Below are 24,324 nucleotides of genomic sequence, written 5' to 3'. Positions count from 1 at the left end.
GACTTTAAAATGATCTTTTAAAGGACATTCTTAATAAGTCTTGGACCTGCAGAACAATACAAACCTCACTATTAAATTGCAAGTTTCTGGAAACAGTAGGACAGTTAATGTTTCAGTTACAGGGCTGCAGTTTTTTTTAATACTTTCACAATTTTTCTTTTCTGAGAGAAGCAAAGTATTGCTCTTGCTGTTAGTATTTGATATGATGAGCTCTCCCATTGAAGTGTTAGTCTAAATATTTTCAGATGAAAGAACACTTCATAAATTGCAAAGAAATACACAAAGATAAGGTGCTATTATAATTTATGTTATTGTAAAATTGAAGCTTAGCTAATCTTTTCTCCCCCCTATTTTTTAAACATTGAAAAGGGATCACCAGAAAGAAATGCTTCCAATAGGAATGCTGGTCAGTGGTTGTCAGTTTAGGACATTCTTCACTGTCAAATCCTGTTTCTCACTTCTTTGATATGAACATCAGCTGACAGGCACTGAATGCAAAGCCTTCTTCATTGAGGTTTTATACAGGCAACATAGCCCTTCATAGCAAAGGAGTCTGAAAAATTGGCACCTGCAGGATTTGCATGTGAAAAAAACCAAGTCAGTTGCATTTTGCTGGAGTCTATTACTGTAAGTTATGTAAGTTCAGTGAGAAAAAGGGTATTTATTTGTTGCAGTTTGGACATTTAGAGGTTCTTTGTTTTATGGACATCTTATTCATCATATAGTGATGCACAGACTGTTGATAGCAGAAGCAGTGAGAACTGAGCTGTGACTTTATAGAAGTTATTTATTATGGAATGGAGTTGTTTTTAACCATATGTTTGTAGAGTGCACTTAGATTCATAGTTAATTTTTAAAATGTGACTGAAAAAATGAACTCATTGAACTTTGAGAATAATCAGAAGTTAAATACATAAAATTAGGTTAACACAAACATCCTTTGAAAACAATCTGGGATTTTAAGACTTACATACTTCAATAACAACTCAGTGTATAAGAAAAACATTTAAACCTCTTGTATTTATAAACTTGAGAAAAATGTTAAGTTTCCCCCAGTTTTACTTGTTAAATTATGTTTGTCACCTAAATACCCTTTGAAAACTTATGGTTGACCCTATTTATGCAAGCTAACCAACAAATGTTAAATCAACTAAAAACCTTTGTGACCCATTAGTGGGGACATTTACCCAGGGTAAGCTACTTACTATTATCTAACGAGACACCTTCCAACTTCACTCTTTTACAGCCATTAATATAAGAGTTCCTAAATAATGTTTAAAGAACAGTGAACATTTTATTAAAGCAAACATTAGTTCAGTTTAATGGAGGTAATTGTAAGTGATAAGACAGAGCAGGTTATCTCCGTGTTGTTTAAACAGAAGGAGCTACTTCGCACCATTTCCAGTAGCCATCTGTAGAAGAGAAGGGTTTGCACCTGTCTGTCCACACTAATTATAGATTAGGGCCAAAGAAATGAAATTCCAGGAGGTTTTCAGCTAATGAAATCCATACTGATTTTATTGTAAATGTGTTTTATGTAAAGAGGATGATGGTTGAGTTATGAGTGAATAAATCACTATGTAGCTGCTAGGTACTTGGTTTGGAAGCACAATACTGCTGCATTAACCTTTGATATTAAAGAAAAATGACAAACAACTTAGACATGGATGCTAGCCTTTGTTTGGCATCCATGCTACAATTTAGTGAGCAGCAGTGAAGTTCAGTGTGCGATTTAGAAATGTGCTAGAAAGCAGCTTAAACGGTAAGAATATTTTGATACTCAAATTCAGATGAAGTAGAAGGTAGGCACTGTTTTAACTTATGCATGTAAAACATCAGAAAATTAGAAAGCTGTTTCCTTTTTTCTGCATTTCAGCTTCATATACATGAGAAATTAAAGCAAAATGAGTGAGGAATGCATTCTGCAATAAAAGGTCACATGAATGTCTACCACATCTGTTTATAGTAATTATGAACATAATTAACATAAGAATTACAAATGAAATAATGACAAGCTGAGCAATGAGGTATTATGCCATCATGGTCATATGTTGGAATTCTCACATTATAGCACACTAGAATTCACATACTCAAAGAAAGAAAGAAAATGCTAGATTTATATCTGAATTAATGCTTCAAAACTTATCTGCCTGGGGCAGATGGACTTCTTGCTTTTGTTGGATGGTAACCTATTATTGAGAAAAGAAATAGTTCAAATTAAGATTTCTCATCTCTAGCCTGGACTTTTAAGACAGCTGTGATTCTAGACACCAGTTTCTAGTATACACTTATTCTGGGATTGTACCTCTTGCTTATTGTATTGCTTTTTTGTTTTTAATCGAAAGCTTTGAAGCAAAATGTTTGCTTTGGAAGAGTGTCATGGATTTGTCCCATTTGAGAATTGGTTAATCTTTTCTATAACTGTGAGCCAAAAGTCAATGAACAAACAAGGTAGTGGAAATACTATACTTTACACAGTAAGCGCATTGGCAGATTAGCTTTTGCTCTTTTCTTTATGTCTAGTGTTTGGATGCCTTATAAAGGAAAAATTGTTCTGGGTTTGAAAGCAGTGCGGTACTATGGATTTTTTTTTAAAGTAGCATTTCTGAAAAGAACATGTAATGGAAAAATCAGTGGGCATTTGTGAGTTGCATTTTTCCCCCTACAGTTCCATTGGATTTTGGGGTGTTCGTATGTAGTCTGTGCCCAAAGTGATCTAACTACAATGCAGTAAAGGGGGATGGTAGTTGTGTCTGCTTCTGGTTACAGAGTGCAGCTTTCTATAACAGCGAGAGAAAAGGTGAAAGGGGACGTTTTATGAGAACCAAAATGATACTCTAGAAATGTTATTAAATTTAAAACACGTAGGAATGACAGATTTTCGTCCATTTAGAGCTCACTTGAGTTTGTAATGCAGCCTGACAAGTGGTTTACTTTCTATGCTTGCACCCTTCTCTAACCATTGAACCTGGTCACTTTTTGAAGATTTATGGAGAAATATTACCTTGTTCTCGTCTCAGGGATACCACGAGGTTTTCCACATTATTGGATTACTGAAGGATTGTAGCAGACCCCGTTTTATCTGACATTCATTGCATGACAAGATTTTCACACGTGCCCTTCCCCCACCACGCCCAGCTTTCTTCACTTGTTACCTATCCAGTTTCCCTTGCTTCTTTGCTTGGGGTGGGAGCATGAGGGATGGAGGAGGGGGCTGCACTGCACGTAAAACTGATTTTTGGCTAAGTGATTTGGAGGAGGACTGTTTGATTAAACAATGGCCCTCCTTATTTTCTAAAGGGCCTCTTAAAAATGTCTCCCCTAAAAGGCAACTGCTGGTTTTCTTGCACATCTAGGGGCTCATTAGCCCTATTCCCCTCTCCCTGTATTTTTTTCCCTTTCTTCTGAGATCCCATATTTTATGACCCCAAGTTTCACAGCAGCTGGGGCTCCAGTGTGCGCCATGAAAAATTAGGTAGTTTATTGGCTCCTCCATTCTGAACTCACTTTTTCCTGCTGCACTCAGAGCTCCTTAACCAAGCTTCAATGCCTCAAAACCCTACATAACCAGATACCCCCCTCCCCCCAGTAAAAAAAAAAAAGCAACAACAAACCCCTCTTTGCTGCATTATCTGCACTCCATTAAGGATCTGATCAGATGTTCAGATTGTCTGATGGGTGCATTTAAAAGTGAAAAGGGCCCCCCGAGGGACTACTCAGGTGTATCTCCCTCCGGACCCCAAGGAGGAGGAGGCTGAACTCTGGTCTGACGGTGGAGCCTTAGCCCCTGCTTGTTCTCTGATTGATTCCTGGGCCCTGGGTGGGTGAAGAGCTGTGAGGCAGCTCAAGCCCAGATTGATTGCCTCAATTTCAAATTTCCACTTTCAAAATAGACTCTCAGACGTACACAGGAGGAGCCCCCTCCCACAACAGTTTCTGGAGGTGGAGCAGGTGTCTCAGTCACCTGTAGCTACCAATCACAAGTGGTCCTCCTTATCGCAGTGATGCGGGCTTCCCGGGTCTTCAGCTGGGACACATTAAAGCCCCCGGGAAGGTGCGGGTTTCGATCTGCCTGTGTCCGTGTCCATATGTATGGGTGGGGGTTGGAGTGGAGGAGTCTCTGGTGAGCAGGGAAAGGGGCAAGGATTCCCACTGAGGAGGTTGGTCTGGAGGGCTGCAGGAGCTTGTGCGCCCACTAGGTTTGTTTTGCAAATTGTGACTGTTTGGGTGGAGGTGAGGTGCTGAAGGTATCCTAGTCACGCTCTGCCCAAAGCCAGCTCTAGATCCCTCTCTGACCTTGACAGAACCTCTAAAATGTTCCCGCAGCCTGGCCCGGGAGCAGAGAGCGCATTGTGCTGGTGCGGTGGCCCGGCTCTGGCTCGGAGGGACAGGCGACCCCCAGCCCTGGCTCTCACCCCCAGCCGGCCTTAGGGTGGCTCTAGCCCACTTTGCAGCCCCTGAGCCCCCCCGCTCCTCCATCCCTTTTGAGTCCTTCCCTCCTGCCCGCTTCTCTTCCCTCTCCCCCCGTCTCTCCCACTCTTCCTCCCTCTCCTGCTCCATCTCACAAGCACCCTCTGTTTATTTTCCTGCCTCCATCTGGGCCCTGCTGATATTGTAATCACCCTGATGCACGTTGGCTTCTCTCCTCTCCCTCCTGTGCTCACACACTCACTCACACACAATGTGCCATCCTGACAAGCCTTTTACTTCTGATAAGCTCCGATGTGTGTTTAATGAATACAAAGCCGTGGTCTGGGTGCCGCCTCGGCCAGGGCCGCCTGCGCTGGGCTCCTTTGCCAGAAGGTAATCTCCGCGCGCGGGGGATTCACGGCACAGCCCCCCCCCCAGCCAGTCCTCCCTGGTCAGCTCCACCCTGCATCTGAGCCATCGGTGCTCCAAGGGAACCCTGTCCCTTCCCCACACAGGCTCCTGGGTACATATCCTCCTGGGGCCTGCAGAGGTCCAGTGAGGGATCCTGGGGTGACCTCTTTCCTGGGCAAGAGGCCGGGGGAGCCTGCCTAGGACTAGGGTGTGACCTTGAGTCACAGGATGACCTCAGAGCAGATGGAGATGGTCCATGGCTGGATCATAGGCTGCCACATGTCCCTGTCCCTTGGCAGGAGGGTGTGTGTCTGACCTCAGGGTACACTTACCTTGTGGCAGCTCAGCTGGTGGAGACAACCAAGAAACAGCACCGCCAACAGCAGGAATAACCCAAGGGGTACCAAGAAGAACTGCTTATTGCTCTCGTTCACCTCTTCGGGGAGTAGGGGAACGGGAGGAACCGGAGGACTCTCAGCAGGTGGTGGTGGTGGTGGAGGCGGAGGTGGTGGAGGTGGAGGACTTGTGGTCTGTGGGTACAGAGGTCCATGCCAGCTCAGCCAGGGACAGGACAGACAGCAAGGCCTCAGGTCCCACAGGGCCTGTTCCTGAGTGTCTGCCATGCAGGTTTCCAACCACCCACACCCTCTTTTGAAATTTGTGTGGCATGAAGGACACTGTGGGGCAGGGGCCAGCCCTGGTTCCCAGGCTGCAGGGTGCACCACCACCCTGGTCAGGGCTCTGCACTCAGCCCAGACAAGGAGGCCCAGGAGCCCCCGTGCGACGCCAGCCTCACTGCCCACCTCAGGGCCAGCACAGCTCGTCCTGAGGACACAGAGAGCTACAGGTGCCACATTGGGGAGGCTGGGCTGCTGGGGACCCTGAGGAGGACAGGAAACATGGGTTCCCCCAGGTCCCGATGCCCACCTCCTGGCTCTGTGTCCTGAGCTCACCTCGTTCTCTCTGAGCCTCAGTGGGCCCCTGGGCACAGAGGTGGGAGCCCCTTCCTGCCCAGGCACTCAGGTGTCAGAGGGTTTGGGGAGCCCAGCTCAGGCCCTGTGCATGTGGGTGAAAGGAAGGGCTGTCCCTGGTTGTCACAGTGAAGGTGCACAGGCTGCCTGCCTGTCCTCCCCCGAGTCACACACTGGGTGAGGAGAAGCTTCAGAGGGCACAGGGCTGAGAGCACAGAGGGGATGGTGCTGGCCATGGGCTGGCAGAGCTCAGGTCTGCTCTTGCATTCTCTCCTAGTCATGTGCACAGCTGTGTGGGGTTGCCCATGTGGAGGGGCCAGAGCCCTAGAACCCTGGACAATCTACAAGCAAAAGCCTCTGGTCTCCCCAAGTGCCCCAGGGGAAGCCCAGGATGGGCCCAGGATCTCTCTGCCCAGCTGCTCTCTGGGCTGTGCAGCACACTCCTTCTAGACCTCCCCAGAAGCACATGTGTCCAGTGCAGGGCTCTTCACCCCCTGGGAGGTGCTCCAGCCAGTTCCCCAAACCCCTAGTACTCACACAGTCCATGCTGGTAAACATGAGGTCATTGGCCCGGTAATTGCTCCCACTGTCCAGGCTGACTTCCACGAAGACCTCTCTGACATAGAGAAAGGACAGATGCTGGGATACACCTGATAGCTATCAATCAGCCCCTCGGCCAGAGCAGAGCCCCCAGCTCTGCTCAGGACAATGACTCTGAAAGTCACACATTCAGGGTGACCAGAGGGAAGTCACGTGGGTCATGAGAGCTGGTTCCCCAAGTCACTGTGAGGTCAGCCTCAGCAAGGGCTGCAGCTCAGGCAGTGAGTGGCCCTCACGGCAGATGGTGCCATCCTGGCCATGGCTGAGGGACCAGGGAGGTCTGAACAGCATCACCGTCACACTTCTATCACGTGCTGTGTGGTCCTAGCCGGGAAAGGTGACCCGGAGGAAAGGCAGGCATGTCTGGCCCAGCCTCTCCTGCATCTGCCCTCAGCAGTGCCTGGGCCTCTGTGCTTCCCTGGGCACCTTGAAGGTCACCCACAAGGGCAGGTGGGGAGGGCGCCTCAGCCCAGAGCAGGCCAACCTGTGCTGCCTGGCATGGGGACACCCACATTCACAACAGGAGATGGTGGTGGCAAACAGAGGGCACATTGTCCCCGCCCCAAGGACCCAGAACCATGGCCTTTACCGTCCAGGCTGATCTATCCTCGGCCCAGGACACGTTATGGAATCTTCTTTCACATCGGTGGTGTTTTTATCTAAAAAACAATGGCACCCAGGTGTCTGTGCAGCCGTCCTTCCCCTGTGCCCTCCACCTGCCCTGGGCCAGCAGAGCCAACACTGAGCCCGTTTGACAGGGGGAGGTGACAAAGGCTCTGAGCTCCCAGGCTCAGCCTCAGGGACAAAGGGGACAGAGAGGAAACACTGCAAAGAGAGCAGCCCAAAAGGCAGGTGCATGGTGCTGGGGGGTCCAGGCCACCTGTACCGCCTTTGGAGATGCAGTTGCTCTTTGAGAGACACTGAAATATCGGCACTGAAATGGTGCCAGCCCTGGAACTGGATCACAATGCTCTGTGGTGTGTGTGGGGGAGCCCCGAGGGCACAGATGGGCAGCCGGAAGAGCAGGCATCAAGAGCTTCAAGTTCCATGCAAGTCTTGTTCCCCTTGCAGGCAGGGGCCTGGTCTGTCAAGTCAGCTCTGCCCGAGCAGCAGGTTTCAGCTGAGCCCAACCAGAGCAGCAGCAGCTGGGAGTGATGCATGGGACCGGAGGCTGGGCTGTGTGAGTGGCAGGTGCCAAGGCCTGTGGCAGGAACTGAGGGGCTTGTGGAGGAGGGAAGGACGGGAGTCCAGTGGTGGGTGTCAAGTGGAGGACTGGGTTTTGCTCCTGGTGCAGTGAATCCTTGTGGGTGTGCAGATCCTGGGCACTGGGTGGACAGCAGTATTGTGGGACTAGCTGGGGGACTGGGTGTGAGAGGACTAAGGGTGACCCTGGGATTTGACCATAGGGACCAGGTGGGGTCATCACTGAGCTGAGGCAGCCTGTGGAGGGAATGGGGCTGTTTGGTGATTTCTCCTCTGTTTCTGTCCCTCCCTCCCTCCCTTCCTTCTTTCCTCCCTTCCCTTTTTCCTTCCTCTCCCCATCTTTCTTTCTCTGTTTCTATAAGAGTTTGGAAACTCAGGAGAGTTTCCTAATGTTCAGCCATGGAACTGGAGGGTGGAGCAACCACGAGAGAGGACGCCCTGCCAGCTCCACAGCGCCCTGCCCAGCACAGGGCCATGCTCCAGGGACACTGAGAAGAGTGGGCTCCTGGGTAGCGAGACTAGGTCTAGAGTGAAAAGTTAACTTTTATAAAAACAGGCTTGTTGTTTGTTGAGAAATAGCCCGTGGTTTTACAGGGCTGGTGGGTGGGGTCAGCACTGCACACTGCACTGTAGAGCACACACTCTCAGGAAGTTAGACTTTTTAGGGTATATTTGAAAGTGCTAACAGTACTTCACTTTGAGCTTGTTGTTAAGGGTACATTTTTATTCTTTATCTTTTCTATATTTCCCTGTTTTGTACTGTATATCACTTGTTTAATTAAAAAATAGTTAACTTTAATTAATAATTTATAAGTTTTAAATTATAAAACCATATGATGCAAAATCTAAAATGCTCTTATGATTAAAATTTTATTTTATTTACAAAGTAATTTCTATTGTTTTTTTCTACTTCTTTAGGTCGATGCTAATGCTCACAAAATGATTCTTTTCCATGTGGGCCTACTCCATGATCATACTAACCATGGGTTGTTGAACCACTTGATGCCCTCATTGATAATGACCATGAGACTGAGTGGTAGAGTGGTCAGTGTTATGGTGTAGATCTAGAATGTCCCCCAAAGTATCATCTGCTCACTGGTGGGGCTTTTGGAAAGTGTTTGGATCATGAGGGCACATAACTCATCAGTGGATTGGTGAGTTTGTAGGTAAATGTGCTGTTAGGAGGTAGGGCCTAGTTGGAAGAGGTGTGCCACTGGGGGTGTGCATTTGGAAGGCATATCTCCCTCCCTTGATCCTCCCTTCTCTCTGCTTTCTGGCTGCCATGAGGTGAGCAGCTTTCCTCCCCCCATACTCTTCCACCATGATGCTTTTGCTTTAAGCCAGCCAACCATGGACTGAAACCCCTGAACTGTGAGCCAAATTAAACCTCTCTTAACTTTAAGTTGTGGGTGTCAGATATTGTGCCCCAGCAGTGGGAAAACTGACTAATTTAGCTGGGATTACCCTGCAAAGATCCCTCCACTTACGTGACACAGACACCACAGTGTGAGAATGTGAAAGGTCCAGATATACCCCGTCCACTTAGGTTGGGACTGTTATGGCTTGTGCTTACATGTCCCTCCGAAGCCTCATTTGAATGAGGTAGACCTTTTTTGGAGTGGCTGGATCTAGAGTGTGTGACACTGGAATTGGTTCATGGTGCAATGCTAGGCTCAAAGGCACTAGAATTAAGAGTGTGAGTGCTACCTTCCCTAAGTAGTCTGGATAAAATGGAAGGGACAGGAAGATGCTGTTAAAGTCCCTTACTGCTTTTGCTTCCATGTAGGCACAAAGAGGTGTTTCTCGGGCCAGGGATTTAGCTCAGTGGTTTCGCTGCCTGCTGCGCAAAGGCAAGGACCTGAGTTTGATCCCCAGTACCAAAAGAAAAACAGAGGTGTTTCTCCTCTGCAACACCCCTCTGCCATGTGCCACTCTGCCTTGGAGCCAGCCGATTATGGACTGAAACCCCTAAAAACTGTGAGCTAAATAAACCCTTTCCTCTTTAACTTTGGGTGTCAGGTATTTTGTCTCAGTGATGAGAGAAAACTAAGACAGGGACCCTCCGTCAGGGTGAGCAGAGAACCTAGCACAGCCTGGTTGATGGGAGAAGTTTTCAAACCAAGACTAAGAGATTACACTGACTACTTTGGTTGCCATCAACCAAGCATCTCATGACAAAGGTGGAAACCATAAAGCATGTGGAAATACTGTTTGTTCCATTTGTTTTCTTTACTTTCCATTTTCTATAATGGCACCCCAGTGTTTTTGAGAGCAAAATGAAATTAGGCACCAAGAAAATCCTTGCCACATCAGACTACCATGGATGGTCGCTTCTAGCCCCACCACCCACCAACTTCACTATAGCTATCAGGAGCCACAGGATGGCAGCATGGGTCTCCTGACCTACTCTGGTCCTGACCCCTGTAGGACAGAAAACCAGTGACCTCCAGGTGGTACCCCAAGGGGTCTTCCTTGAGGAGCATCTGAACCTCTTCCCTGGGGGTGGACTACACCCCACCTTCCCCATGATCTCATTGAGCAGAAGACTCCATCTGGGCCCTCATTTCCTGGGTTCTCTTTCCAGTTCCCCCACAGCCCTGTGAGGCCATTTCCCTGGGCCTGGTTCTCCATCCAAAACCAGGGCTACTGTGAGGCTGTTTGGAGGCTCCAAGGAGAGACTGTAGGTGGGGCACTTGGCAGAGTACCTAGGATAGAAGTGCTAAATAACCCTCACTTTGGCAGGAGAAGGCCAGTTCAGATCCAAGCCACTTGGCAGACACTGAAGCCAATGGAAACCACACAGCCTTGCCCTGTTGGAATTGTGGCTGTGATAGCCACATTCAGAGGAAGGAGGAGAGGTAGACCAGAGCCATCCCCAGAGAGGGGAGTCTCCTGGGTTTCCCCAATGGCCCTGGAATAAGATGACATGAACATAATACATTTGGATCAAGTCAATGACCCCGGGGTTAGGTAGAGAACAGAGGTCACAGGAAGTCCAACTGTGCCTAGGCCTTTGTGGGATGACCACACTACCTCAGCTGCAATGGAAGCCTGGTGGGACTGAGGGCACTCCCAGTCACAGAGGGACATGGACACCCAAGCATGGCCAAATAATAGGAGGTTGACCAAAAAAAAAAATAAATTATTTTGGTATACATGTGATGCAACCACCATCTGGGCTCCGTTTTGTGAGAAATGGCACCTCAGTAGGAAATACCCATGTAGTCAGATTGAGCCCTACCCTGAATTCCAGGGCATCCTCTCAACCCAAGGTAAGCACAACACTTGGAGGGTTCCCTGAGAAGCTGGCCAGGCTCAGAGTGCAGATGCTGCTGCCCAATCCACCAGCAGGGTCAGGGGCTGGGTCTTCAACTTTCAAGAGAGGAAGCTGGGGATGGGGTAGGAAAGATGCTGCCCTGAGGACACCCCAGCCCCAAACCCAACCTTTCAGAGGGAAGAAGCCTGCTCCACCATGCTCATGTAAGGCTGGGGATTTACAACCTCCCCACTTTGCAGACCAAAGGAAAGGTGAGTGCCCCCAGCAGGGTCCTTGCTCCCACTTGTCCACCCTGCAGTCTCCTCCAGGAGCAGTCAGCAAGGGCTGGGGGCTCAGCTGCAGGAGAGAAGGGTAGAGCTGTGTAGGATGTAAAAGACATTCAGGGACTCCTTACCGATGACATTGCTGTCATTGAACTGAAATCTGCAAATGACTTTGTCTGGATCTACATCTTGAAAGCCTCGTCCATGGACGATCATGTCATAGGGTTCTGCAAAGACACATCCCAATGCATGAGTGAGGGGCACTGGGCTCTGTGGTTACTCTCAGCCCAGTGCTCACAGCAGTCACACTCAGGGCACTCCCAGGGCCCCAAAGAGGCAGCAGGTGTGTTTGAACATCTGTGCATCCCTCAGGCCAGAGGTGCGTCTGCTGTCACCAAGGGTCCATGTGGATGCAGTAGACCAGTCTTACACATGTGGGAGCCCCCTCCCACCATCCCCAACCACAGCACCATGACAGACACCCAACTTCCAGGGGCCACCTCCGCTGAGGACTCCCACCGGAATTCCCATGGTTCCCACTGGAGAACCCAGGAGCAGGGCCAGGATGGGGGCACTGAAGGTGCCTGTTCCCCCAAGAGGGGGACTCATGGGGGTCGACACCTCCTTCCACACCCCAGCCTGTTCCTGACCCAGAAGGCACACAGCCCACTGCCCTGTGGACCCACAAGCCCCTCCCTCCACTAATGTGGCCCTCCCTGCCCCTCAGGCCAAGCCACAAGGGACAAGAGAGGGCAGCTGTGTGGCCCCATAGCACCCAGGCTGGGTTCCTGTGGGTCTTCCAGTTGCAGTTCCCTGCTCCTTGGCCTGACAGCAGCTCCTGGCCCAGGCCTGGCTCCTTCCTGTCCCCATGGCCCTGGAGTGGCCCCAGGTCACCCAGCCCAGGACCCTGGGCTGCAACAGCCCTGTCTCTCAGCCCCTGCACTTGGACTGGCTCTCCATGCCGGCCTGAGCACCCAGCCCATTCTGTGTCACCTGGGCCCGGCTCCTGCCTCAGCTTCTCCCCCAAGTCCCTGTCACTCTGTATGGCAGCTCTGCTCAGGATGCCTGGCAGTGTAGCAGGTCAGCGGCAGAGCTGGTGTCTGGAGGCACCTGTCACCTCAGCTCTGTGGCTGGGAGGAAGCAGTGACAGCTCCTGTCCTCACCTGGGGTTTCCCTGGCTGCCCAGATGTCAGAGCCTGTGTGTCACGGACACATCAGGAATGTGCAGAGGCCTGGTGGACTGCACAGCTGAGCTGCTTCACACCAGAAGCAGGAGAGACCTCAGGCTAGGGTCCCTGACCCAGCTCCACCCAGCACTGCAGCCCTTACTCTGCCCAGCATCAGAGGGGCTCGGGTGCAGAGCCGAGGTCCAGGGTGGAGAGGTCAGGACCAGGTGCCATCTTCAGCTCCTACCCACCCTGATGCTATGCCATCACACTCTCTGTCCCCCAATGTCCCCACAGTGCTATTTCTATCCATCGAAAGCCACACTGCAGCCCAGGTGTTTGGCACCTTATCCCTCCCCTGGGCCATGGGTGGCAGAGTTCAGAAGTGAGCACAGTTCTGTCTTCCCACAGCCTGCAGCCATGGTGCCTCCCACAAGGGACACGGAAGCCAGGACCCAGCACCTGTCAGCCTGACCCTCTCTGTCTCCTCCACCTAGGTGTTAGAAGCCAACCACATGAGGACCATGCAAACGCATACAGAGCCCATGACAGAGAGGTGGCCTCCCCACTTTGCCATTTAGGAGCGTCCTCAGTGCACCAAAGCAGGGACTTGGGCTGGACTGGGGCCATCCTTGGCACTTCCAGCCCTGGGGACAGGTGCTGCTATTTTCCCACAGAGGTGGGGTGGAACAAATGGCTTTTCCTGTGGATGTTGGGTCAGGCATGGGGGTTTCCTCTCTGCCTCCCACAGTGCTGTATGCTGAACTGGAGCAACACTTTTGCTTCGGCCCAGGAGGTAACTGCCTTTTGTCTGTCCCCATTTGAAGATGTGGAAACTGTTTATATTTCTAGTGCTAGATCTGCTCATCCCTTCCAGGCTGAACCCTGGCTGCCATGTCTGTTTTGGCCTGTTTAGAAGTTCCTCTATTCCACTGACCATGTTTCCTTCAGCATTTTTAGCATACATTTTTTCTGTCTTCGTTATTTTGCTCTTTGTTGTGACATAAGTAAGCACTAATTGTACATATACACACACCAACCCCACAGCATCCCCACCACCGCACAATGACATAGGCACCCAGTGTAGAATCACATTGCTACACAATCAGCCACACACACACACACACACACACACACAGCTCCATAAACCCCACACATGCTCCATGCATGCACAAGTATACACAAATACTTAGCAATATATGCTAAGCATATACTATATACTTAGCATGTACTGCACACTCAATCAAAACACATTCACGTAGTCACCACACAAAATTGTCACCCACCACACATGCAGGACACACAGTACAATACATAGGCATGCATCATGCTCCTCCTTGTACTGCACATGACCCAAACACAACACAACACACCGTCACCAAGGCTGTACCCGTCACACGCACACCACAAGACAACCTGGCACACCTCCCTGCCTGGAGTGACGGCAGTGATCTCCTACCTCCTGCACACACAGTGTCTTCTTCCAAGGACGAAATGCCAGCACACGTCTTGGAGGCCAGCTGGGACAGAAGGAAGGAAGCAGCAAGAGGGTGAGCATCCGGCACCAGTCAGTCGCAGCCCACTCACCGGTCACACACAAGCCACTCACCGGTTCTACAACTTCCTGCAACCCCTTGAACCCAAGCTTCACCTCAAACACGCCTTCCTCCTTGTCTGAGAGTCCCAGTAACTGCAGAGAGAGAAGCTGGCTTGGCCCCCAGGCAGGGGCTCAGGAAGCACCAGGGCCCCTGACCCAGGACACAGTATCTTGCCCTTGGGAACAAAGGAGAGTCAGAGGGCCCCAGGTCATCTCAGCGGAGTTACCTGATCTTTGTCAACTGGACTCACACCCACAGTGTAAACGGATGCCCCCATCCTCCGAGCCTTGTCAGCCTAAGAGAAAGGAAGGATGAAGCTGAAAGGGCCAAAATACACAAAATGGAACAAACTGCAGACAGGCAGACTCACTTCCACCTTTGCCTCCTGGTACAGGGTTTTGTTCATCGTTCTGATCATCACAGAGATGATCGTGCTGGGAACCCGGACACCTGCAGGACACAAAGGAGGGGCCCGCTGAACATGGTACAGGAGCAACCAGCAGAGGCCCAGGGTACTGTAAGCCATCAGGGCCCAGCACTGCCCAAGGCAGTTGGGTCAGGTGCTCCCCTACACCTCAGGCTCCTGGCACAGGAAGCAGCAGCCCCTCCTGCAGAGCAGCCCAGAGAGGGGTGGAACTGGTGCCTGCTTCCAGCACAGCCTGCAGGCTTCTGCTTGGGACAGCAGCCCAGCTGCTCAGGACTCCCAGGCAGGGTCCTGGACAGGGGACCCCATTCTTCCCCAGTGCTGTCCCCTCCACTCCCACACAGAGCTGCCAACCCACAGTGCAGCTGTTTGCATGGTGGGAGATGCAGGTCCAGGAGCAATGGGCCATGGAGGAAAGGGATGGAAAGGGGGAGGAAGGTCTGGCCCTGGGGACAGAGTGGGTGCCTCATGCTGGTCCTCAGGCAGCTTGGGATCTGGGCTTTCTCCTTTTGCACATAGGGCCCCGTGAAAGTCCAGCAGCTCAGAGTGACCAAGCTCCCTACATGGACCCGCGGGACCTCCTGTCCTGTGAGAACCCTGCTGGGGTGGGCGCTCTGCCCACTGCACAGGGCTGGGATGGGACAGGGGAGCAATGGGCTCTTCACACAGAGCTCTCTGGAGGGTGGCTGGCTCCGTGCAGCCACCCCCAGTGGGAAGGCAGGGGCTCACCTCCAGAGTTGGCTCTTTCAATTTGTAAACTTGCCTGCAAGGAAATTAAGATTCGTTGGAGAGAGGAGTGAGATGATGCAGAACAGTAGGAACTGAGAGGAAGCACTGACCCTTATGGTTTTGCCATCCGCACCTTTTGAAATGCCTTCTCCAGGTTCTGAAAACCTGCAGGGAAACTGTACTTCAGTCTGTCCAGACCCCTCTGAATTTCTTCTCTGAAAAAAGGTGGAAAAGAAGATGACATGAGGAAAGTTGGCCCCAAGCTGTTCCTACAGCCTTGTCCGCTGACCCTGTAGAAGGGGGATGTGAGCAATTTGCCCTTTCACCCAGCTCTGTGCTGGGTCATTGCCAGGTTTGTGCCCTTTTCTGTCCCCATCCTGCTGAGACCTCTGGCAGGCGGGGTGGCCGAGAGGAGGTCCCACATCAATGCCTGGCTTTCAGGCTCCCCACCCTCAGGGACTTCCAGGTGGGGTGGGACCCAGGGATATGCAGCTTGAGTCCAGGGCTCCTGGGGGACCCACATGCCTAATGCTGACCAGAAGCCCAGGACAACCTGCCTGAGGCCTGCTCTCCAGCAGGGAAGGCTGAGTCACACAGATCACCAGCTCAGCCTGCCCTGCGCTGCTCCCACTGCACAGACCCGATCTGCCCCTCCTTAGCCACCAAAGGAAGGAGCCAGGCTGCTTCATGAGCAGCGAGGCCTGAGGACCTCATGCTCCTGACCCTGAAAGCCTGAGGTGGAGACACGGCCACAGGCTGCTGAGGTTGCTGAGCTCTACGCCCAGGCTGCTGGCCCCAGGCTGTCAGGAGCTGTGAGGGAGACAGAGTTGACTGGGGCAGGCAGCACTGGCTCCAGGGGCAGCACTGGGACAGGAAGAGAGGCTGGGCTCAGGCTGATTGGCTGTGACAGGGCTGAGCCCGCACAGCAAGGCCACCTAGAGTGAAGACCCTGAGGGCGGCTTCCTCCTGGGGCAGAGACACTGCTGTGGGCCAAGCTCTGAGGGCCCTCGACCCTTCCCTGCCTGAGCTTTCCTAGGAGGAGATACAGCCAGCCCTGCCCAGGGGAGGCCCAGCCAGGTCCTGCCCAAGCCAGCCCTGCTCTGTGCCCAACCACTGCCCCTCTGAGCTCCTCCACCCCTCATGCCCACGGAGGTCTCCCCCAACCCCCAGCACAACATACACCATCGTATACCACACCCCTCCTTTGCCCACTGAGCCAGCACCTCCCTGCTTCTCCTCGCAGCTATACCCAGCCACGCCATGTGCATGGGGCCTGGAGCCCCCACCCTTCCACCCTGGGGTCTGGCCTGTCCTGCTTCATTCTGCCCCTGGCTTCTCTCTAGACCCTCCCCATACCAGCTCCCCTACATTTCCAGACAGCCCTCCTCCTTTCCTCTGAGCTCCTCCTCTCTGAAGGGGTCCTTGGCATTGTATGCAAGGTGACCCTTCACTCCCAGACCCCGGACAGTCAGCTCCTCCCCAGCACCCCTACTTGGAGTTTGCTGGCCTCTGGGCACAGGTGGGACACCTTCTCCCCGCCCCCCCATGCTTGTTCCTTAGGCCTTGTCATGGCACCCAGACCAACCAGGACTCCACAGCCCCCAGGGCATGCCCTGTCTGGGACCCACCTGAGGACCCCACTGTCCTGCTCAATGTTCCCAGCTCCTCCCCTGGTCCCTGCCACACTGGCCCAGGGCAGACTGTGACCTGTCTTAGGAGGCTCCAGTCTGTCCACGGTACCTGTGGGACCCACAGACCTGCTCTACCAGGCTTCTTGTATGCTGAGGTCGTCACAGACAGCCCCTCCTGGGCCTGCCTGTAGACTCTCGGGGAGAAGAAGCCAGTCTGAGGTCAACGGTAGCACGGAAGTGTCCCCACCTAGCCCACCCTGTGCCCCAGAGAGCGCCTTCTGGCCATCTCAGTGAAGCAGTCTGCCCCTGTGCTCTGAAAACCAGGCTTGCACTGGGATTTGAGTCAGCAGCTATGTTACAGCCTGTACCTAGATGTTCCCCCAAAGCCTCATAGCTCACAGTGGGGACTGTGAGGAGGTCGCTGGATCATGGGTGTGTGACACTGGGATTAAGTATGTCTGGTACTGGATTACCCACTGATGGGTTTAGCAGAATTCTGGAGGTGGCTGAATGGATTTGCTGAAGACAGAAGCCCCACCCTGTGTGTGAGCGGCACCAACCACTAGGCTCATACCCTGGATGTAATCAAAAGGGAACAAGAGGCTGCTGCTTCACTGCTTCCAGTCTGCCATAGACTGTTTCTCCCCTGTGATGCCCCTTTGCTATGTGACCCTGCCTTGGAACCAGCCAACTAGTGACTGAAACCTCCATAAACCGTGAGCTAAAATAAACTTCTGTTCCTTTAAATTTTGAGTGTTGAGTATTTTGTCTCAGCGAAGCAGAAGTAACCAAGACAACCTACCTGTCAGAGGTGAGCGACAAGATGATGTTGCCATTACAGGAGTAGGTGATGAAGGACATGCGCAGGTTTGGGCTGGGAGGAAGCAGGGCCGTGAGAAGTCACATATGCACAACATGCTGCCACCCAGGCATCAGGGAGAGGTTGGGCCAAATGACTCCCTCCCAACCCCTTTGCTTTCACTTTGGGGCACACCTCGAGATGCTGAGGAATTGAACAAATACAGGACGATTCTGAAGCCTACGGCAATGAATGGTCCCAAGGAGGGGAGAGCATCAGGATGGCTCCAGGCCCCACCCCGGTGCTCCAACACCCACCAAACACACACATGTATATGAACTAAACAGGGAAGATGACATCCACACTCCTCATGGGGCCTCCCCCCACCTGGCCTGTCTTCTACAGTCACCTTCTTTCTATCCTAACCCCATCCCTCTTTCCCTCCATTTCCTCCTCCCTCCTTCCAGCTCAGGAAATCCCACTCCCTCACAATGCCTCCCCTTCCTGCCACTGACCAATTGCCCTTGGCCCAGGACCTCTGACCCTCAGCAAAGTGGCTGCAGCCTTCCTGGCTGAGCTGACCACTGCTCCTGCTCTTCTTCCTGGCTCTGTTCACCCACAGTTGCCAGGTTTTTTCCTGGAGCACTATATCATTCCCCTGCCTGTGAATCTTCCATGGCTCCTTGTGACACAGAGGAAGAATTCAAGGCCCTCCTTGGCCTGGAACGATAAATCCTTGTGACATTGGCCCCAAGCAACTTGTGAGGATTTGTCTCCAGCCCTCCCCTGAGTTACCCACACTCCTCAGCCTAAACAGACCACCCACTAGAGGGCACCCTGAGGGTTACTGTGACCCTGACTTTTCTCCAGCCTTCAAGGTCAAGTTCACTTCCCACCTCCTCTGGGAAGCTGCCCAGGACCACTTCCCTCTAGGAATCCTTGCTTTCCCCTCTAACCTTCCTGGCACACTCTCTGTCCCTTTCCTTTGGCCCTGAGCACCCTGTGTCCAGGTGGCAGCTACTGAGTTGCTGTCCTGACTTCCTTCCCAGCCTGGGGGTCTGGAGGGCAGACAGTGTCCCTGCAGGTGCCCAGGTTCCCAGGCAGGGCAGGCACACAGCTGAGACCCAGAGGACCAGTGCACCCTGTCCCCTTTCCTGCCCGGTCATGCTGGGCTCTGTGCCCCCACCCAAGGGACCCCACCAAGTCTAATGGATATTCAGGTTGCCTGCAGCATGGAGAAGCGTACTCTGGTAAACTGGCCACCATATTCTCCATAAACTGGTGAATGTGACTCCAGCAGTCACCCACGAAGATGGACCTGAAGACAAAAAGACACCAGTCAGAGAATGAGGTACCCCTTCAGGAGGAAACATTCTCTGCCTTCTCCCTTCCCACAGGATCCTTAATAAGGCACTCCCCCTCCCAACACCATCAACCGCAGTGGGTCATCCTGGAGGAGACTGTCATCAGGGCCGCCAGTGGGCAGAAGCGAGCCACCCAGACCATCTACTGAGACTGAGGGGTCTCCCAGCACAGTGGATGCTTGGCTGCTGTCCAGTGTGTCTGATCACAGTAGGTGAAGGCGGTGTGGACAAGAAATGCAGGAAGAAAACTTGACTGGATAGGGTCCTGGGCACCCCTGCTTTGTGGGCTCTCTAGGTCCCCACTCGCCCACTGTGCTGCCTTCCCAGGTTCCTATGGGTGAGGACCTTGGCACCACAGAAGCCTTGGAGAGCCATCACCAGGTCCAGAGCTGACCGGGCATGGCCTGTGGTTTCCCTGCTGGGCTCCTGGGTTCCAGGTGTCAGGCCTGTCCTTGGAGTGAGGAACCTTTTGCAGGCTGTGTCTGCTCTGCACCTCTCCTCGCCACGCCCCAGATTCCTCTCCCTCCTCACATTTCCCAGCACCATGGATGCAGAGAGAGATGTTTCCTATGGGAACCTGGGTCTTGGCAAGGGTGACCAGTACCATAGACTGTGACACCCCAGCTTTGTCACCAGCCTGCAGTCCCAGCCACTGTGGGCCCTGGACGCCTTTTCCAGTAAGCACTCTATGGGAGGGGGACAGCCCAGCCACTGCTGCTCTGGCATCAGCACTGTGGCCCAGCAGGTACGGCTGCAGGCTCTTCCCATCCCAATTTCTGTATCCTGCTCCCCTCTTTTCCACTCTGTCCCTGGACAGAGAGTGAAGACCAGGAGGTTGTTTGAGCTGCATGAGCTTCTATCCTGTGGGAATCAGTCACATCTGCTCTACATTCCTGGAAATGGTCTCTAGAGTTCCACAGCTCTGCAGATATGAGCATCATGAGGCAGAAGAGAATTGTGCCCAGTGTGGAGGGACACATGACATTCAGGGCTGAGCTCCCACCCCAATACTTCTGACCACAGTGGGGTATCCAGGAGGTGACTGTCATCAGGGCCACCAATGGGAAGAGGGTGGCCAACCAGACCATCTGCTGTGATTGAGGGGCTTCCTAGCATAAGGGACATTGGTGGCCACCTAATGTGGCTAGTCACACTAGGTGAGGGCTATGGGGACCTGAAGTGGAAGAAGAGGACATGGTTGGAAAGGTCCCTGAGCACCTCTGATTCATGGGCTCTCTGGGTCCCCACTGGCCTTAGTGTGACCTTCCCAGCTCCCTGTGGGTGGGTGGAAACCTTGCCACCATGGCCATCAGAAGCCTTTGAGAACCATCAGATGTGGCCTGTGGTTCCCTGCTGGACTCCTGGGTTCCAAGTGTCAGATCTGCCCTTGGGATGGGGGAGCCAGCCTTGCTTTGTCACTAGCTGTAGCCCAGCCCCTGCAGGCCCAAGGGGCCTTTTCCAGCAGCCACTGCCAGATGGACTTATGACAAGAAATATCAGACTTACAGATAACCTCCATCAGTAGTGCAGTCTAAGAGCCAACTGTTTACAATTGATATTCCAGTCACTTAAGAGCAGGGTCTGGATGTGGCTCTTTCCCCAACCTGCTTTTCCATTCTAATGCTCCTGTTTTGATCATACATGCTTTAATTTCTTAAAAAATTTGTTTATTCTTGTCTGGAGGCTGCCAAACACCAGGTGATCAAGCATATGGAAACAATGACAAATGTGACAGACTCCTTTTACTAAGATCCACTAGATCAACCTTGTGAAAGGAATTCATAACTGCTAAACTGCAACATGACTTCTATCCAAGGCCCATTAGATTAGCTAGAATCTAATTCTAGATTAAGGGACACTAAGCCCCTTCTCCCTAAGCACAGTTAGTGATAGTTCTTCAGAGGGAGAAATAGTATAGACAGCTAAGTTAGGTAGAAATATTATAGGCAATCAGACAGGGCTAGTCAAGGGAGTCAATGCAGAAGATGAGAACACATAGGAAGTGTGGCTACAGGTACATCTGAAGAAGATTAAAGTCACAATGGACAGATTTGCATACTTCCCTAAGGGATAAACAGAAGTTTGATATTATTGCTACCACCCTTTTGAGATTTCCTATATAAAGAAGCCATTATCTCATTAGGGGTAGGCCATCCTTTCCCACTCACTAAGACTAAGACTAATACTAAGACTACTAAGACTAAGACTGAAACTAAAGCAAGACTAAGACTATAGATTATAGGTTAATGATGTCATCTGTATGCCCTTGCTATTATTGGATCAATACTAGCCAAACAGCTATACTTATAATCATATTGGTTGATTATAGCTTTGACCCAGGCTGTACCCACTTCATGATTTTGCTCTATAAAACTTTCTCAGTGGAGTGGGCTCATTCACAACCCATTCAGGATCTTTCCTGTCTCTCACAAGCTATTCCTATTCCTCATTCCTATTCCCCATTCCTATTCTCCAGTAAATTTTCTTACTCTTAAAAAAAAAAGAATAAATTCAAACCATGAACTTACATCATTGCAAAATTTAATTTTTAGGATAAGACAACCAAAGCACAGGCCACAATAGAAAATAATTTTAAAACTGGACTTCATCTACAATGGTAGAGAATGTTTATAAATCATCTATCTGATAAAGGATTAGTATCCAGATGCAATTAAAAAATTGGCAAAGGATGTGAATATATAATGCATATCATACCGTCACAAAAGCAGCTTATAAATAACAGCAACAACAGAAAACCTCACAGCATGGGCTGGAGACCAGGAAGGCTCCAGTTGGAAGAACCAAGTTCAGCCTCTACTGTGTGTCATGGACATGCTGCCTAACCTCTTCAAGCCCATTCCACCCTGACTCAGAGCTGGCCCCATCTCAGGGGCAGTGGGGATGCTAACACCTACTGTGCACACACTCGACCCACAGCTCAGGTTAGCCTGAAGTCCAAGGCCCAGGCTGCAGGAAGGAAGGACCAGAGCCTGGGGACGTGTAAGCCCAGAGCAGAAAGTATTCCTGGGGAACACACTGAAAAGCAGAGCAAAGCAAGACAGCAAAACATCAGGCTTTGTCAAAGACACTGGAGTCTGGAGACATTTGGTGGCAGTGTGGAAACTGGTGCTCGGCACATGCAGAGCTCGCTTCAGAGCGGAGAGCCTAGGTAGCAGGGGTTGAAGATGGTGGACAAACTGATGCCCTTGCACACCATCTGCACACCAAAGGGTGCAGAGGAGGCAAACAGCGTTAGCCAGTGCTGACAGTCCTGGTACTTGACGTGCCCGTCGCTGGGGGCCTGGAGACAGAGAAATAACAGGTCCCTGCTGCCCAGGAGGCCTGGAAGAGATTGACCTTGCCCCTCAGTGGGCGGAGGTTTTCTCAATCTACAGCTCTCTCTGAGCTCTGAGTACCCAACACCTAGCCAGTGAGATAGAACCAAGGAAACGCCTGCCGACAAAACTCAGAGCCACACCCCCACCTTCCCTCAGCTGTGTTTACTGAGGTCCAAACACAGAGCCTTCTGGGTCACCCCCAAACAGGTGTCCAGTGAGCTAGCAGGGTCCTCACCAGAAGCAGGGAGGTCCGGGAGGCTCAGAACACTGACCTCTTAGACAAGGGCAGCCTGGGCAGGCTAATGTTGCCAGGGATGGGAATCAGCACCCACTGCCAAGTGTAGACGGTCATGAGCCCAGGAGTCATGAGTCAGGGCTCAGAGCAGTAACCAGGCCCACCTGTCCCTACCCTGTACCCTACCCAGCAAGCCCTTCACCTCTGACCTGCTGGATAAGCCATGGCTAGCTGCTTGAGAGTGGTTTGTGTGCCTGGCACATTGCTTGACACAGAGAAAGCATCCAATTAATGCTATTCCACATCCCCACTGGTCCCAACAGCCCTGCTCATCCATCCCAGGGCTGGGTTGGACCCTGGAGCCTCACAGCAGGGCCTAGGGAAGCAAGCAGAGACATGCAACAGGGTGGTGGCCAAGAAGGGCCTTGAGGTCATGCCCACTCTCCAGCAGGACTGGCCTGACCAGGCTGTCAGCGCCCTGGGCGCCCATCCTCCCCAAATCTGATGCCCAAAGGCAGCCACCACCCATGCTGTGCTAAGGATCTGAGGGCACCGCCTGCCCAGGGCATCTCAGAGTCCCTGGGCTGGAAGTGAGGAGGGACTTCTCTCACGGTGGGCAGGGGGCTCCTAGGTGGCTGTTTTGGCTCAGGAGCTGGGACTGGGGCCTGTGTTCCCCACCCTCAGTGCCCACAGAGAAGGAGATGAGAGGGCCACACCTGTGACTGTGGAAAGAGCCCAGCTCAGGAAGCCCAGGTCTTGTCACCACCAGCATCCTCCAGGCACCTTGGCCACCTAGGAGCCCACCCTGCCACAGGACATCAGGGAGACCCCTGGGCTACTGTGCATCCAGAGGGGGAGGGCTGAGGGAGGAGGGCTGGGGACCAGGGAGGGCGTCCCCCTGCTGAGGGCTGCACAGGCTCTCATTGGGTCCCAGCCCCAGCCAGCAGGAGGGCTGAGTTTGAACCTGGCCACCTCTCTAAGACCAAGACCCACCTGCCTCCCTCTCTGACAGCCAGCAGGAGCCCCAGGGACAGCACAGCTTCCCCAGGGCCAAATGAGCCCCTGGCTGCCCTGAAAGTGGAGGGACTGTGCCAGGTCTGCAGGGTGGGAGGAAGAGCAAGGCTTAGAGGAGAGGCCACTGGGCAGGGATGCAGCTGAGTTCCCCCCAGAGGCCACAGATGGTCTCTCCCAGAGATCCCTGCTGGGGCTTCTCCCAGGGCTGGGAGGTGGCTCCTGGGGCCCAGTGACTGAGAGCCCTGCAGGACCCAGGGCTGGGCCATGTTGCTGCAGGGCCAGAGCCACTCAGAGCCCACCTCTGTGGTGACACCCCCACTTGAGATAAGGAAGTCACTGAGGCCTGTGCTGGGGGCTGAGCACTGGAGGCCCTGCCAGTCCTCTTACAGACACGGGGTTTCCCTGAGGCCCCATCCTGCCTGCAGTGACCGGGACTGCTTCTTCCTGGAGTTGGGTGGAGGCAGGATCTGAGGGCCACTCACTTGTTCAGGATGAAGTAGATGTCGGAGATGCCTGGGCATGGCGGCTGATCTGCATTCCTCTTATGCCAGCTGTGCACTGAGACCTGGGGTTGGAAACTTCTGGAGCCCAGGCCGAGTCCCTGGACATTTCTCGAGCTGGCAACTACATCTGGGGGCTCCCTGTGCTAAACAGGGCTGAAAGGAGCAGCAGCAGAAGCAGGAGGAAGAGCACAGAACTAGGGCTATGACTTCCCATTTTCTTGGCTGTCTCTGTGACCTCTTTGCTCATGAACCCTGCCCCAGGGCCTCCTGGTTGACAACCTCCCCTGTGCCCAGGGGCCTTGGCTGGCCCCTGGAGCCCTGTCACCAATGCCCAGTGTGCCCACACAAGTTCCCTCTCGGAGCACAGAGACTGGGAACACTGCTGCCC

The 24,324-nt window shown here is 52.4% G+C and overlaps 1 protein-coding gene across 1 annotated transcript; it reads right to left on the bottom strand.

The window, feature by feature from the left end:
• Nucleotides 1-801: 801 nt before the first annotated feature.
• On the bottom strand, nt 802-24,324 carry LOC147828215 (anthrax toxin receptor-like). Its single transcript, XM_087210806.1, has 14 exons — nt 23,916-24,324; nt 18,729-18,800; nt 17,486-17,557; nt 15,186-15,267; nt 15,053-15,086; nt 14,270-14,349; nt 14,126-14,194; nt 13,911-13,991; nt 13,761-13,821; nt 11,267-11,362; nt 6,982-7,051; nt 6,330-6,408; nt 5,154-5,351; nt 802-2,189 (listed from the first exon to the last, which is right to left on the bottom strand). Exons 2-14 carry the CDS (start codon nt 18,755-18,757, stop codon nt 2,136-2,138), a joined length of 1,005 nt encoding a protein of 334 aa, XP_087066932.1. The 5' UTR covers nt 18,758-18,800; nt 23,916-24,324; the 3' UTR covers nt 802-2,135.

Source organism: Heterocephalus glaber, unplaced genomic scaffold, assembly GCF_053883595.1.
Source record: "Heterocephalus glaber isolate CG9 unplaced genomic scaffold, H.glaber_assembly_v1.0 deba00001223, whole genome shotgun sequence".
Classification (NCBI taxonomy): domain Eukaryota; kingdom Metazoa; phylum Chordata; class Mammalia; order Rodentia; family Bathyergidae; genus Heterocephalus; species Heterocephalus glaber.
Note: the sequence above shows the minus strand (reverse complement) of the source record. Positions and strands in the feature narration are given on the sequence as shown.